Source organism: Chiloscyllium plagiosum, chromosome 19 (assembly GCF_004010195.1).
Source record: "Chiloscyllium plagiosum isolate BGI_BamShark_2017 chromosome 19, ASM401019v2, whole genome shotgun sequence".
Classification (NCBI taxonomy): domain Eukaryota; kingdom Metazoa; phylum Chordata; class Chondrichthyes; order Orectolobiformes; family Hemiscylliidae; genus Chiloscyllium; species Chiloscyllium plagiosum.
In genome coordinates, this window is record NC_057728.1 from 12,753,648 (window position 1) to 12,769,716 (window position 16,069).

Sequence of the window (16,069 nt, forward strand, 5' to 3'; positions counted from 1 at the left end):
TATAACTAACTAGATTGATGTGTTTCAAATGCAATACCTTGCTGTGCACATAGACAATTTCTTGTCTGTGCAAAGTTAATTATCAACTAGGTTAACAAATAGTCACTTCAATTACTTGCACCCAGGCTAATTGGTGAGGTTAGGGCTGGATATCTTCCAGGGCTCCCTTTCTTCATTGTTTACCAATGACAGCTAGCAGCAAATGTTGACATCAGGAATGGTCAGAATCAGTCTTGGTTGTGGTATCACCTCCCTTTGCAAACAGTCAGAATCAATTTTATTTCAGCGTGCAGTGGTACCCTGAACATCTCATCCAGAGAGTAGAACTCATCCACAACTCTTTCATTGATGTACTGGTGTATCTAGTTTAGGTGCTTGCAGCCTGGAGTTGGTTTTGAATTCACAATTTCCTGTGACAAACTCCTTCATGTTGGATTTAGTGAGTATTGGGGCAACTTCAATCTTACATTGTGTAAAATTGCAGGGGCCCTGTAATCTTCCAGTCCTTGTTGAGTACAAGTTTGGTGCCAGAGAATTAGAGAATTGTAAATATTACACATTTTATACAAAAAAGGATATGGCCACAACTATGGGCAAGTCAGTTTAACCTTGGTGTTGAGAAAATATTAGAAACTATAATTTAGGATAAAACTAATTGTCACTAGGACAAATGTAGATTAATTGAAGGCAACCAACATAAATTTGTTATGGGCAAATTGTGTTTAACTAACGTGTTTGTTTTTCTGATGAGAGAACAGAAAGGATTGATTAGGATAAAGCATTGATGTAATGTATGTTGACTTTTAAAAGACATTTGATAGATTGCTGAATAATAGGTTTGTCAGCTTATGGAATAATAGAGAGAGTAGCATGGATACAATATTGACTGTGACAAGATGTAGAAGTTAGCTATTTTTCAGAGTAAAGAAAGGTGTGCAATGAGATTCTCCAAGGGTCAGTGTTAAAACTCTTGCTTTATTTGATGCAAAATGGAGGGTAATAATAAATTTCAAGTGAATATGAACAGGCTGTTAGAATGCATGGACAAATGGCAGATGAAATTTAGTTCTAAGAAGTGTGAAATTATTAAGTTTGCCAGCAGGAACCCGGAAAGACTACACAAAATAAAGGCTATAATCTAATAGCAGCAAAGAAACTGAGGGACTTGAATGTATTTGTGAACAAATCATTGGAAGGAGCATGACAGGTTGTGAAAGTAGTTAACAAAGCATATGGATTCTGAAATTTACTAACATAGAGTGAAAAAGTATCAAAGTTATGACACACATTTAGACTCAGCTGGAGTAATGTGCCCACACTTTAGGAAGGATGTAAAGGTATTAGAGGGAGTGCAGGAAATATATCATGAGAATAATTCCAGCAATGATGGACTTCAGTTCCATGGTTTGATTGGCAAAACTAGGACTGCACTCTTAATCTTTTCTTAGCTGAATGAAGACTAGTTTGACGTGTTCAAAATAATGAGGGCTTTAGACAGAGTTGCACCTCCAAACTGGAAACAGTTTTTTTGTAAGAATCCAGAACCAGAGGACAGCGATTTAGGTAATTTATCAAAGTATTGACAATGTCCCGAAGAGGATACGTTTACTCAGTAGGTGATTAGGATTTGCCTGGGAGCATCAGAAGGTAGATTCAATTGAGGCTTTCAGAAAAGAATTGAATGATTTATCTGGACAGGAAATATTTTCTGGTCAACAGGAAAAGATGGAGTTGTGAGACTAGATGAGCATGTCTTGTAGAGGGCTAATACACCCAGGTTCAATGGGTGGTTTTAGAACTATTGTATGATCCTTTAAGACTACAACCCCAGAGTAAATTTAACTTAAAAATAAACTCATCCAGATGTTAAGCTCCATAGTACAGAAGACAGTGTTTTTTTAACCAAGATTGCTTGTTCACTAACCTTACTAAGTAAGGCATGAGGTGGAAATTATGCCGTAAACATTTAAAATGTTGGTTAGATTCCATCTAGAATACTGTGATCAGCTCTGGACAATTTACATATACAACATTGTGATTGCTCAAGTATATACCAGTAAGAGGTGATCTAATTGAAGTGTCCAGGCTGACTAAACAATTTGATAACTTAGCTTTCGAAACTAGTTCCTCTCTTGGGAATGTCCCAGAGGCCATAATAATAATAAAACTGGTTTGTTGTTATCAGTCAGCAAAATCTGTGGAAAACTGAAGGTTCCTCTACCAAAAAGTAATTACCACTAGGTTAATTGAAAGTTTCAAGTTTGAAATTGCTGGATTTTTAGCAAACAGAATTCGGAAGTAAAGTGAACAATGTGGAAAAAATTGAATTAGAATTCAGATGAGCCATTATTTATTGATAATTTCATATTTAAAATGCAAGTTGGAAAAGTCTAGGGAAAGATGGACCAGTTAGGTTCACATTAACAATAGGAAAGATAATGAAACTTTTGCTCAAACATTGAAAGCAAACAGAATTCGGAAGTAAAGTGAACAATGTGGAAAAATTGAATTAGAATTCAGATGAGCCATTATTTATTGATAATTTCATATTTAAGATGCAAGTTGGAAAAGTCTAGGGAAAGATGGACCAGTTAGGTTCACATTAACAATAGGAAAGATAATGAAACTTTTGCTCAAACATTGAATAGACAAACAGCATAGGAGCTGAGTAGATGGAGAATAGTAGCACAAATTCCAAAATGGAAGTTTGTACTCCAACTCCAATGAATCCTTTGAAGAAGGAACAGAAATCATGGACGAATGTAATAAATGCAACCAACCTGGGTTTACAAAAAGCCTTCAGTAAGGCACTATGTAGTAGCCTCTGACAGAGGTAAGAAATGGAGAGGTATAGTTATTGCTGAGAACGTTTGGGGCAAAAATGAAAACTTGTCGAATAGTTGGGGTGTAAATGACAAAGGAATCTCAATAGAGCTAACTGTGCCATGAAACAACTTGCTGTAAAACAAAAACCCCTTAGAAATAAAAGTTTTGAATGGGCTAAGGGAACAACGGAATCTGGATATCGACAAAATATCAAAAATGACAGTTCAAGTTAACAACTTCATTAGAAATGCAAAGCACTGTGGGTCCTTTCTGAAGACCAGGTACTTGAAAAGCAGTGAAGTTGTGTTAAACCTGTACAGAGGTTTGTTAGACAGCACTTGTGCACATGTCTGGTCTCCTTCTGACAAAGAAAAAAACTGGAGAAGATGTAAAAGAGATTAATAAATAATGTGAAGGGTTGCAGGAAGGACTGAACAGGCAGTGACTATTTCCTCCAGCAACCAGTGGTGGACTGGAAAAGGTTTGAAAATGAAGAAAGGATTTTTTAGAATAGCTAGAAAGGATAGTGTGCACTGGCAGAGGAAACCAAAACTAGGGGATTTGAATATAAGCACAATGTAAATAAGCCTCTTTTAAAAAAATCAGGAGGAAGATATTTAGAGACTGTTTAGAATGTAGTTCAGGATAATAAAATAGATACATCTAAGAGGCCACCCCATCGTTATGGAGGGGAGCGATACAGGTTCTGCTGATGGGGTTAAATGCAGTCTAGAGAAAGAGGCTCCAGCGGGACATAAATGCTAGCAGCGATCTGTTGGGCCGAACGGCCTGTTTTTGTGCTGGATGCACGTTCCAATTGAATAGCAGGGTCATTCTCAGAAAGTGAACGGCCTTCTCCTGATCTGTGGTAAGATCACTTCGCCGTGGAGCAGTCAGGTGCGAGGGAGAGTGAAGCTGGGAAGGAAGAAGCAGGGAATCTCCCGTTCCAATAAACGCCACGCACTCCCGGCTGCTGCTGAGCGGAGCTCGCATCCTCCAGGTAGACTCCGTGTCGCTGCTCGGGGACACACGGCGGGTCTGGGAGCCTGGGAAACCTGGCACCACAGCCAGGGGTGTCCAAACCGGAGCGCAAAGTGGGCAAGTGGGAAAAGGAGACGCAGTGGGCACCCACTGATGAGTATTGGCAGCTGCTGACAGGGGATTTGTTACTGGGGGTGGGTCAGAGCTAGGTGTTCCTCCTGAGTGGGGGCAGCAAGGGAGGGGAGGGCTGCTTATGTGCTGGCGAGTGCTTCGCCAGTGAACTTAAGGCTGGCTGGCTTCCTTGCCCAATCATTTATTTCTCTTATCTCCTCGTTGCACATCAACAGGGCGCCGGCAGGGAGAAGGCGGGTATCCAGAGATGTGGAGGGGCTGCTTCGTCTTTTGCAAAGAAATGTGAGCCGGACCAACCGACAGAAGCGCCCAAACATTACACACAGAGGCAGAGAGAGAGAGAGACAGAGAGAGAGGCTGCTTTCTGCTGGGATTTCTGGAACGGGGAAGGGGGGGAAGAGAGCAAGGCTGCTCAACCCTCTGCAAGATGCTGCCTACTGAGCTGCTTCAGGTTGCTGTAGGAGGATACCGTCTCGTCCCTTGCCCCAGGCACCCGGGCAGTCTCTGCTCCCGCTAGCACTCCCTCCTTCCCCCACCCCCCACCCCCACCCTTCCCTTCCCTTGCCCAGGGCCGGAGCAACCCCCCACCCCCAGTTCCGGGGAACCATGAGGCTGCCGCACCGCTACCTCCTCGCCGTCCTCTCCGCCGTTCACTGGTTCCTGGGCACGGCGCAGGAACATGCCCACTCCATCCGCCTGGAGGGCGACATTATCCTCGGGGGGCTCTTCCCGGTGCACTCCCGGGGCCAGTCCGGAGCCGCCTGCGGCGACATCAAGAAGGAGAAGGGCATCCACCGGATGGAGGCGATGCTGCACGCCGTGGACCAGCTGAACCGGGACCCCGAGCTGCTCACCAACATCACCCTGGGGGTCCGCATCCTGGATACCTGCTCCCGGGACACCTACGCCCTGGAGCAGTCCCTCACCTTCGTCCAAGCCCTGATCGAGAAAGACACCACCGACGTGAGGTGTGCCAGCGGCGAGGCGCCCATCATCACCAAACCAGACAAGATCGTGGGAGTTATCGGCGCTTCCGCAAGTTCCGTCTCTATCATGGTGGCCAATATACTGAGACTTTTCAAGGTAAGATCTCTCTCTCTCTCGCTCTCTCTGATTGTGTGTGCTGTTTAAGGGTGTGTTGTGAGCGTCTGAGTTAGCGGGTGTTAGACTATGTGATTGAACATGCGAGTTAGTTATGTGTTTTGGCGACTCTGTGTTTCTGAGCGTGCGAGTGACTGAGTGGTGTTTGAGTGAGTCTGTGCCCGGGTGACTAAGTGGTTGTGAGTGTGTGTTTGAGTTAGTATGTGTTTAAGTGACTAATGTGTGAGGGGACATTTGAGTGAGTCTGTAGGAGTGAGAGAGTGTTTTGAGGTTGTCCGTGTTTGCATAAATATGTTTGAACGAGTGTGTTCAAGTGATTGTGAGTTAGTATGTTTTTGCATAACTATGCTTGAATAAGTTTAGGCATGTGTGTGTTTGAGTGAGTATGTGAGAGTGTTTTGAGGTATTGTGTTTGCATAAGTATGCTTGCATGAGTGTCGGCATGTGTGTGTGTGTTTGAGTGAGAGTGATTGAGGTGCTATGTGCTTGCATAAACATGTTTGAATGAATGTGTTTGAGTGTGTGAATGAATGTGTGTGAATGAGTGTGAGTGTTTGTGAGTGTATGTGAATGAGTGTGTTTGTGTGAGTGAGTGTGAATAAGTGTTTTTGTGAATATGTGAATAAGTGTTTTTGTGAATATGTGAATGAGTGTGTGTGTGTTTGAGACACTATGCGTTTGCATAAGTGTTTGAGTGTATACATATGTATGAAAGTGAGTGTGTTTGGGTGTGTGTTGGTATCAATGTGTCAGTCTGTAATGTTTAAGGGATGCTAGACTCTTGTCAGATGAAGCACTCTCAATATTTATTAACAACACAAAATGCTACTGTGATGAATGCTAACTGTGAGGAGATCACAGCCACTTCATCGGCCATAAGGTGTTGCGTTTGCTGAAACTATTAGATCTGTTCAATAAGGATCTTATGACGGATAGGACTTATTTATTTCTTGCACTTCAGCCCCCAATAGTTCCTTTAGCTGCGGTCGCTATTTGTATGCAACCTTGCAGTTTCTATCTTCAAGCTGGGGGTACGGGTGAGAATGGTTCGGGGGGAGAGGTGGGCAACTTCTACCAGACTCGAGGACGCTGTTTTGTTGGTTTGTGGTGGCATTTTTCCCCCAAAAAATCCACTCAGACCCAAGTTCTGGGAGAGTTGGTGTAAGGGCGAGGGAAGTAAGGAAAAACTCGTACTGAATTAAAAGGGTGAACGAGTTGAGAGGAATAGGAAACTGTTGGGAGGCGGAACAATTTATCTGATAGACAGACAGATGACAGGAGGTGGCTATTGAACCTGGGGCTGTACACTGCTGTACATTCTCAAGGTAAAGCTGTTAGCCAACTGCATTGCTGTAGCACACTTCACGGCGAGTAGGAGTTCGTCTGTATTAAAGTCACGCTTTCTGCACCACAGAAATGTTCGGGTCGCTATATTCCATGGAATAGAAGCAATGATTGCTCATATCGACTTTGTGTCAGGCAAGGAAGGGCAGGCTGGCAGCGTCACTAGCCGCTCTGGAGTATTCCACTGTTGGTCTGAATGTCCCAGTTGTGACCAACTTGTAGATCTGCTCCTTTTCGTGTGTTTGTGTCCAGCAGGAGGGGTCGCCTGGTGGAATAACATGCCTCCACCCCCTCCCTCCACCCCGTTCACTGCCAGACCCACCTCCCCAAACCCCCCTCCTCCACAAACCCCCATCCCCTTCCCTGCCACCAGCTACAAATGCCGAGCCACAATCCTCAAGGCCAGAGCTGTGTTCACGCTGCGGGCTACAGTGCATTTCCTAAGTGTGAGGTCGGGGCTGGGCTGTCCTGGACTCAAAGCCAGTGCCAGGGGCTTGCGGTCCGCCTTCCTGAGGTACACCTTCAAGGCGAACCCGACTGGGCACCAGCCGATCCATCAGCCGCCACTTTCCTGCCCTTTCAAACCAGGCCCTGACCTACCCCTTTACAAGATGCAGCGCCCGGTTAATTTAGTTTTTTTAAAAAAACATTTAATCTTTCTGGTTAATTTACCAGTTGTTGAGTCTGCCTACCTGGGGGCTGGGGGGTCAAAAGAAAGAACAGGAAAGTTTCCGTTTGAGTGGGACAGCTGACGATGTATTGGGTGGGTGGAAATCAGGATATCAGTGTGACATTTGTATTATCCAGATATTCTAGTCTCCTGACAATCTGGTTGTACACATGCTTAAAGTGAGAATGGGGGGCGATGAGAGCGAGAGCCAACACGGTACAGAATGAAAAAAAAAGCACAGACTTACACAGAGGGTGGCTGAAAGGGTTAATTGAAGTTTATTGTTAGTAAGCGTCTTCCTGGCACTGAATTATGGAGCCTGGATGCTGAGGATCGCATTTGTATGCGGGCAGTTGACAGCAGACAGCATGTCTTACAACACTTTCACCATTAACTCTGACAAAATGCAATCTGTTCATCAGCCTGATTCTTAAGAAACCGAGGGTCTGTGATAGTGGTGCTGAGGAAATTGAGTCGGTTGAGCTCCGAGAAGGGTGCACGTCTGCAGTAAACACCGTTCTGTGAAAGGCCGGACGTGTGGCTACTAGATCGATCCGGCCTCTCCCCGAGATTGTGGCAATGTCATGTATAACGCCGCGAGAAGCAACGCGGTCCATTGGAGGCAATGGGGCGTCCTAGGCCATGTCAACAGCACATCACCGTGTCGCTCATCCAGTGAATAAACAGCCCAGTTAACCTGACCTTTCTAAGCGAGCATTAATTGGGTAGCAATTGCAAAGGTGGAAGATATGATCATTGATCTGTTGTCTAAGTGAGTGGTGTTTATATTGATTGAAATACTACACGCTCAACGATAAATACCCTGAAAAAAATCCTCTTGTTTTACATGGATCAGAATAAGCTCCGTTGGATAGTAAATGGATAGGCTTTCATGCTTCAAAAGGGCTGTTAAAAGGTACTTTTTTTTTGATACAGTGTAGGTTTTACAATAATTATTACTTCTATGTTAATATGCCACGATAGTTCACCTACACAGGCCAATGTCACAGTGTAATTATGCAAGAGCTTTTAAACTGTGCTGTCATAATGTACATGAATGGAAAAGCTGTAATGTTATATGCATGTCAGCCCAATGTTCCTATTACTGGACGTATTAAGTTTAAAAGACATGCCACAGAACCTCCAGGAGGCAGTCTTGCATCGTTTCAACTTTGTACCAGGAAGGTGGAAACTTGGGCTTGCTGATTTTAGCTGAAAGGTTACAGGAAGGCAGTGAGTACAAATTGGCTATTCTCACACAGGGAGGCAAGTGAGCCACCCTTATCAGCTCCAACGTACCTTCTCATAGTCAGACATGATGCTTAAGAACTTGAGGGAATTTTGCTTGCACATTTTCTTAGGTGAAAAGGTCTTGGGATGTGGGTGTTGCTGGCTAAGCTGACCCTCCCAGAATGGACGAGAGATAGTAACACCAAAATCGAGGGGCCATTTCAGAGGAACCAAATTGCTGTGGAACAGGTTAAACACAGTCCAGACTGGGTCTGGATGCCTGGTTTCCTTCCCTAGTGACACTTTTATAGATGTTGGCTTTTTGTTTCCATACGTTTTAAAAGCTGAATTCAAATGGCTAGATAGGATGTGAATTCATGTTTGCTGGATTATTAATACAGGAACACAACCATTGTAGTGCACTACCATGCTCATGCTGTATGAGATGTCCAAACAACATGTTGTGGGAAGAGCTGTGCACAATTTTATGTGTGAAATATGTCACATTGCTGACAGTGAGCTTTTAAAAGTTGCAATGTTTTCCTTTGTAGGACCTATTTTGTCTGCCTAAAATATTAATATTTAAATATTGCAAGTATTGAAAAAAATTCCTTTCAACAGTTCTTTTCTAGCCTGTCCCCACACCCATTTCCCTATTTCATCGAAGGTAATGTGGGCAAGTTGACATTTCTTCAGTGTGTCCACAAATGATCATCTTTCAACTGTTTCAGAACTTTGCACTGGCATAACAATCAATTGAGGATATTACTGATAAGCTTGACCTAGTCAATTACAAACTCAATTTAAGTGACCTTTCTAAAATAAATCAGTGGATAATGGTCAGTAGTGAAATTTCATCCCACTTTCAGCATGTTACCGGTTGGAAATCTGCAGAACTTTAGTGATTCAGAAATATTAAAATTAAACAAAATGACCCTAACTTAATTGCATTATCCTCAAAATGCAATTCAGTCTAAGCTAACCCCTGCAGGAGGACATCACAGTAACTGGACCAATTGCTTTGTCAATTTTAAATGAGCTACACTTGAAATAAAAGCCTCTGTTCTTCCTTTAGGGCTAAGAATTGGCTGCAGGGTTCACTAAATTGGAATGATTATACTCTGAGCCAGAAAAAAAGTAATTAGTTTTTGCAAAAATTAATTGTTGGATTTGCTTTATAATATAGAGAAGGGACCTTTTAGTGTACACAAAGAAATAAACAAATCCTTCCACTCAAAGACTGCAGACTGTTTATAACTGTGAAATGCAATAATTTATGTGCATATGCTTATTGGAAACAACCCTTGAGATAACCCTATTTCATTTCATCTCTGAAGACCAAATGTGGCTTTCTCTTTCAAAAGAATGGATATAGCATTTATAGGCAGCACAGGAGGGAAGAGGGCAAGTGGACTTGGATGAGTTTGTTGCTGAAAACTGTGGTTATTTCCCTACATAGGTTTGACATGCTATCATTTTGAAACTGAAGGTGAGAAGTGGCAAGTTGCTCAAAAATGACGACTTTGTCATTTGGTGTGTAACCAAATTATTTTCAGCTATTTGGGAGGGGGTGCTTGTGATATTACCAATGCGTTGGCTTCCACTCAAGGTCACTAATCTGGTATTCTATCCTTCTGATTGGCGATAAGCTGGAGGTAGCTGATGGGTGCTCCTTCACGAATTAGTGGTATCATTCAAGGTTGGTCTCATTTGAGAACCTTCCTGCACAGTTTGTTGTGCAGTCAGAGGGGCCAAAATGTTGATTATAGCGCACAAATAGGGGTGTCTCCATCAACATCATCTCCAAAACCCTCAATCCTTTGATGGATCTTTGGACACTTAGGGCAGCCACCTGATGGAGTGTAATCTTTTACCTGATGTTTTTGTATCATTAGTGTTAATGACTTGTCAAATCTATAGAACATGGCATATATGTTGTGTATATCAGTGTGCTGCTCTTGTGCACACTCATGGTGCTGCAGCTAGCTGTCCATGGGGTGGGCTAGCCTCTCAATAGAGGAGCTCATGCTCTCAAAATGTTGAGACATGAAACTGCTCAATCTGCTGCTGTGATTTTGTATTGCCTTAAGAAATTCTGATGTGGTTACACATTTGAGAATACCTGACTTGTGAATGATTTCTGAGGCTGTGTGTCTTCACCCAAGTGAGTATGGCTGTGCCTGTGTTCCATTCTCCTAGTTGTGACTGCATCCATATCCTTGCGATTCACTTATGAAGTGTTGATAATTCTGTACCACCCATTCTGAGACTGTTTGCGATTCCACCATGGTAAATTAGAAGTTGGGCTGGAGGATTTTCTTTGTCCTCTGCAGATGCTGATAAAGGTATTTCCCCCTGACCTCCATTAGCTGCTCTATCTGCCTGGGTCATCTTAATGTTGTTAAACCAAATTGCTCCCTCACAGCAGCTGCTTCTTCAGGGCAGTAACAGCCCACCACAGCCTGAACTTTAGGAGGACAGAGCCCCATTCCTGTCACCTGATTTGCCTGAACTCCAGAATGACTGGGAACCCTGGGCACAACATTATGCTTATATTTCCAGTTTGAGGAAGCTGCTCTATTTCTATGTTCTCCTCACTCACTTCCTCTGCCAACTATGGGCAGCCCTGTTTGGTCTACCTGGCTAGCCTTCTCTAACACTTTCTAAAGCAGAAAACCACCACCCCCAAATGGACATCAAGGCAGGCCAATGTTAAATATCCGGGTCACCCTGGTGCTTATTGTTCTGGTCTGTTGCTACTCTCCTTCTCTTGCTATTTTCCTTTAAACAGACAGTGCTGCTTGATGATCTACTGGTGTTTAAATCACTCCTGCCCCCGCTCTCCCACCCATTATATGCCTTCCTATTTGGCTATTTGAACAGTGAGTGCACACTGACTTTGATTTAGTTTTCCCATTAAAATTCACATTCACCCAAAGTCAGGGGGCTCTGAGCCTACTAATGAAAATTCAACCCAATCTCTGTCCTTGGGCTTTTTTTCACCTTTTGTCTTGAGATAAAATGCAAGAGCCTTTCTCTCCCATTTGTCACAGTTGTTAACTCTCCTGTATTTTCTTCAGTATTCCACAATTTGTACACACCCTCCATGTATGGACAAGAAACTCTGTTGTCCTATATCAATCTTTTTGCAGATCTTATCTCTCCCTCTATCATTCCTGATCCATCTGTCCAGTGGGGTCTTTCATTTCTTCTGTCTATCCATTTTCTTTATAATTCAAACTCAGCAACACCATCAGATGTCTGATATATTCTGACTATTCATCATTGCAAAAGACAATGGCACTTTATATATATTCCTTAACATCAATAATACTTCAGTTTTTCTTTGGTATTGTCTTGCCTACATGCCTCTCAATTCCTTTTTAATGCATTGCCATCTCTAGCATCTTTTTGTTCTCTGTACCTTTCAGCTTTTTGACAAGTTTATTCTCTCTCCAAAGGCCCATGTCTTTCACTTCTTAAACTAGAATGTCTCTGCTTGCTCAGAATTTCTGAATCACCAGATACACGTTGACATCTTCTATTCAGTAAGATTACTCTAGATACTATTGTACCATTGACCTACATTCTACTTTCAATGTCCAAACTAATTTCATTGCTCAAAGTATAAGAAATTAGCAATAATAATTAGTGCATGAATTGCACTTTTAACAGAGAAAAGAAATGCCAGGGAACAATGTGGAAAACATGAATGACAAAGCCTAAGAAACTATTTAGAGAGGTAAGTATTAACAATTGATCAAATACATGGGATTTAAAGGGGCACTTCAAGAAGGTGCAGCTAGAAAGGTGGGAGGTTTAGTATTGGATTAAAGGGCTGGAGGATATCCAACAGGCCAGAGTTAGCCAAGCGGAAAGTCTTCTGGGAAGTGGATTGTGTGAGAGTTCTGAGGAGAGGAAGCCATTCAAATGTTAACCATACTGGAGGCAAGTAACGAAAATTGAATAATCACTTAATTATTTTCTGATTCCCTCCTCCTCTATTCAGCCAAAACAGTGTCAAACAAAATTGTTGCTGGTTTATTTTCTGTTCATACCAATGATAGTGTATTGAGATAAAGCGGGAGGTAATTTTGACTTGATGGGATAGTATAAAATGAATGATAATAAATCAACAGCCTGTTCTACATCAGTCCCAATTTTAGATCTACTGATTTCATTGGGAGGGCTCTAAAATGGGATACTGACTTGCTCATTTTGCCAATTGCACAAAAGTCAAGATCCAACCCTGCATCTCTAATAATTTAAAGATTGTGTTGTAAGTTTAGCTAAAGAATACTTTTTATAAGGAGTCATTTGTGTTTTGTAATATGCCTCAGTGAACAAAATATTGAAAGATATTGGAAGCAACGAGATACAATAGTTACATCACTCATTGCAAACTCATAATTTAGGAAATTATTGGAGAGGTAAAGAGAAAATTATGATGCCAAAGTTTTGTAGTTAAGCAAGTGTAGTGTCTTTTGTACCATAGAAGTTGTTAATGTGGTGAAATTGGGCAATGTTGGGTGAGGAGCAAACTGTACCCTTTCCAAGTTGAATGGGGCTAGGTGTGAATTGGCAGTACTGCTGCGCATTTCAAAAAGTCAAATGTAGGAAGGTAAAATAGGAAAGACAAATGAAGCTTACAGAGTAGGGTTAGAGGAAATGTGATGGCTGGGTAGAATTGGAAGACAGGAAGTACAGAACACTTTAAGGATCACAAGTAGGAAAAGTAGAATTGAATTGAACTGTTCTCCCAGGGAAGGGGAAATGAGGAGCAAAACAAAATCCAGGGATTACAATAGCATCCCAACATTATGAAAGCAGGCCATTCAGCACATCGAGTCCACAATGACCTTCTAAAGAGCATTCCACCGAGACCCACTACCCTATCCTATCCCTGTAACCCTGCACTTCCCATGGCTAATCCATCTAACCTGCACGTCTCTGGACACTATGGAAAATTTAGCATGGCCAATTCACCTAACCTGCACATCTTTGGACTGTGGGAGGAAGCTGGAGCACCCGGAGGAAACTCACGCAGACATGGGGAGTTTGCACCAACTCCACACAGACAGTCACCTAAGGGTGGAATTGAAGCTGGGTCCCTGGCATTGTGAGGCAGCAGTGCTAATCACTGAGCCACCATGCCAAATCAATTGACAAAAAAAAACTTCTGAAAATTCCCCTCTTACTTCCTCAGGCAATCAAAATCAATCCAGAAGACCAACTTCTTTAAGAACACAATCTAGAAAGACACTTTACGGCTATTTAATTAAACTACTAATCCACGACAAGAAACAATTTAGCTTTCTGCTGAAGGCAAATTCAGCAACCACCACACCATCTAGCAATGCATTCCAGAGGCTCACTGCTCCTGCTGTTACGAAGTTTGACTTAATTTCTCTTGAACCCATTCTGTAAAACTGGATTAATATCTCAATAGATATCGAGAAGGTTAGAGCTGGACTAGGCATCAGGAAAGAGAACCAAATGATGCCAGCGCATTGGTGGAGATTGCAATAAACTGGTACACTGCTGGAATCAGTGTTGCCATTATAGTAAGCCTGGTAAGAGCAGAGATGGAGACCAAAGGAGACGTGGGTAGAAGGAGAGAGTGGAAAGGTGGAGGTAAGTGGAGAGTAAAGCAGAAATGGGAAGTGAAGGAAAGGAGAACAGAAGGGAAAAACAATGTAAACAACAAATACCCAAGTAATTGTAAATGGGTGGGCAAAATGATCTACCTTGTTGAAGCTTGTCTCCTGAATTTATTCCTCTCAGATTGTATGACAAACCCTTCTGTTAGATATTGACTTCTTCCTTTGAACTCCTGAAGACTTCCAGCTGTTGAGTCAGTCATATTGATGAAAAATTGGACAGGCTGGGCCTGTATCCACTGGAGCTTAGAAGATTAAGAGGTGATGTTATTAAGACATGTAAGATTCTGAGGGGATTTTACAGGATCAAAAGTGTTGATAGGGTATTTCTTCTTGTGGGGGAGACCAGAACTAGGGAACACAATTTAAAAATAAGGGCTCTTTGAATTATGATAGAGATGAGGAGACTTCTTATTCCTCAAAGTTGTGAATCTCTGTAACGTCTTCCTCAGAGAATAGTGGAGGCAAAATCATTCAGTATTTCTAAGAATTATATTGCTTCTTGATTAACATGAACATCGAACAGTATCAGGGAGAGGTGGGAATGTGGAGACCACAATCAAATCAGCCATGACCTTATTAAATAGTGGAGCAGGCATTGAATGCCCTGTTCTTGCTCTTTATACATATGTTCATATTGTAGGCACAATGCATTGTAGATGCTGCTGAGGAGGTTAAAGAGAAGCAGGGCACAAGCAGATTAAGGGAGAGATGCTTCTCGATTCAATAGTTTCCCAATGATATAGCAATATTACTCAGTCACATCAGAATGAAAGTGGGATGCTTCCTTTCATGTTTTACCTGTGCTCTGAGGAGACAGAAGTGTGACTGTTCTGTGAATTGAAAGGTGTCAAGTTATTAATGTGTTCTTCTAGCCTAGAGAATGAACAAGCTGTTACAAAATCTAAATGGCTGCAGCTCTTGACACTGAATGCACTTTCAAGTAGATTTATGCTGCTGTACTTTTCTGCACACATCCCCAAGTCGAGAAAAATCACAAGATGATGGGCCTTCTTTGCTCTAGTAAATGGTATTTTCCTTCTAAAAGTGAAAAGATGAACCATTTGATAATAAAACCACCCAAATATTTAGGTGACTGAAAATGTTAAGTTATGCGTGGAGCTGCTAATTGGCCATTCAGAGGGAACTGTGAGTACTTATGTCTGACTCAAGGCAGGGAAATGCTTGTCCAGGGCCTTTTAGGTCAAGGTCCTGCATCACCTTACCCAAAAGCACTATGAGAGCACCTTCACCAACTGCAGTAGTGGCTCAGTTAGGTGACACTAAACCTCCTTCTCGTGGACAACAGGATGGGCAACAAACACTGTCTTTGTTAACAAATCCAATATTCTATGAATGAGTTACCAAATGAATGCAAGAAAAAGTGAGAACAGAAGGTAATGATTAATAATGCAAAAAATACTTTTATTCAATTAAAAAAGTATTTTATTGCAAGCCATTAAGTTTGCAAATGACCCACACAATGCACAGAATCCTTTGTACAATGAAAATCTCCAGCTCTGTAATAAATGGACCCAACATAAAAAAAGTCATCCAATCCAGAATAAATGATTGGGCAGCTGAATAGATGTTTTGGCTTCAGAAATTATGGGGTCAAATTTGATTCCCAAATGCTAGTGAAGAGGCTCTCCGATCATTTCATTAGCGAGCTAGGGGTCTACAGCTTATACTTTCGACACTGCTTCTTGCTCATCCATGGGGGATTACATTACTTCGAGCACTGTGAAACAAGTAAAGATAAATTGTAGTGGGCCAGGCCAGTTTGTGCTGCTGTTGTGGAATGTCAGTGAAAATAACATGCTACTATATGGAAGTTAACTCTCGATTCAGAATAAACAATGTGGTTATTCCCAGTGCACCAGTTGTGTAGAACAGTCAAGTGTCCATTTTGTACAGTGCTGGAGACTTAAAGAAGGAATAGATTTGCAGTTATGAGATTTGATGGACATGCTGAAAGGTTTGAGGAATAGAACATTGATAGAATTGTTAGGGAGAAACTGTTTCCAATATCAGGAGGGTCAGTAACCAGAGAACGCCACTTTAGACAAAAGAACTAGAGAGGAGAGAAGGATAATGTCCTTTTTTTTGGAAATAACTATTATGA

The 16,069-nt window shown here is 42.1% G+C and overlaps 1 protein-coding gene across 4 annotated transcripts in view; it reads left to right on the forward strand.

The window, feature by feature from the left end:
• LOC122559526 (metabotropic glutamate receptor 8) overlaps nt 1–16,069 on the forward strand; it is a 443,931-nt gene that overhangs the window by 25,835 nt on the left and 402,027 nt on the right. The window contains exons 1-2 of one of the 4 annotated variants that reach the window (XM_043709130.1): nt 2,855–3,307; nt 4,155–5,022. In XM_043709130.1, the coding sequence (XP_043565065.1) occupies nt 4,546–5,022 (477 nt within the window). In that variant the 5' untranslated portion in view covers nt 2,855–3,307; nt 4,155–4,545. Of the gene's footprint in view, nt 1–2,854; nt 3,308–3,339; nt 3,695–3,720; nt 3,827–4,154; nt 5,023–16,069 lie in introns of those variants that run through there. The other 3 variants (XM_043709131.1, XM_043709128.1, XM_043709129.1) reach the window with 3 other exon arrangements.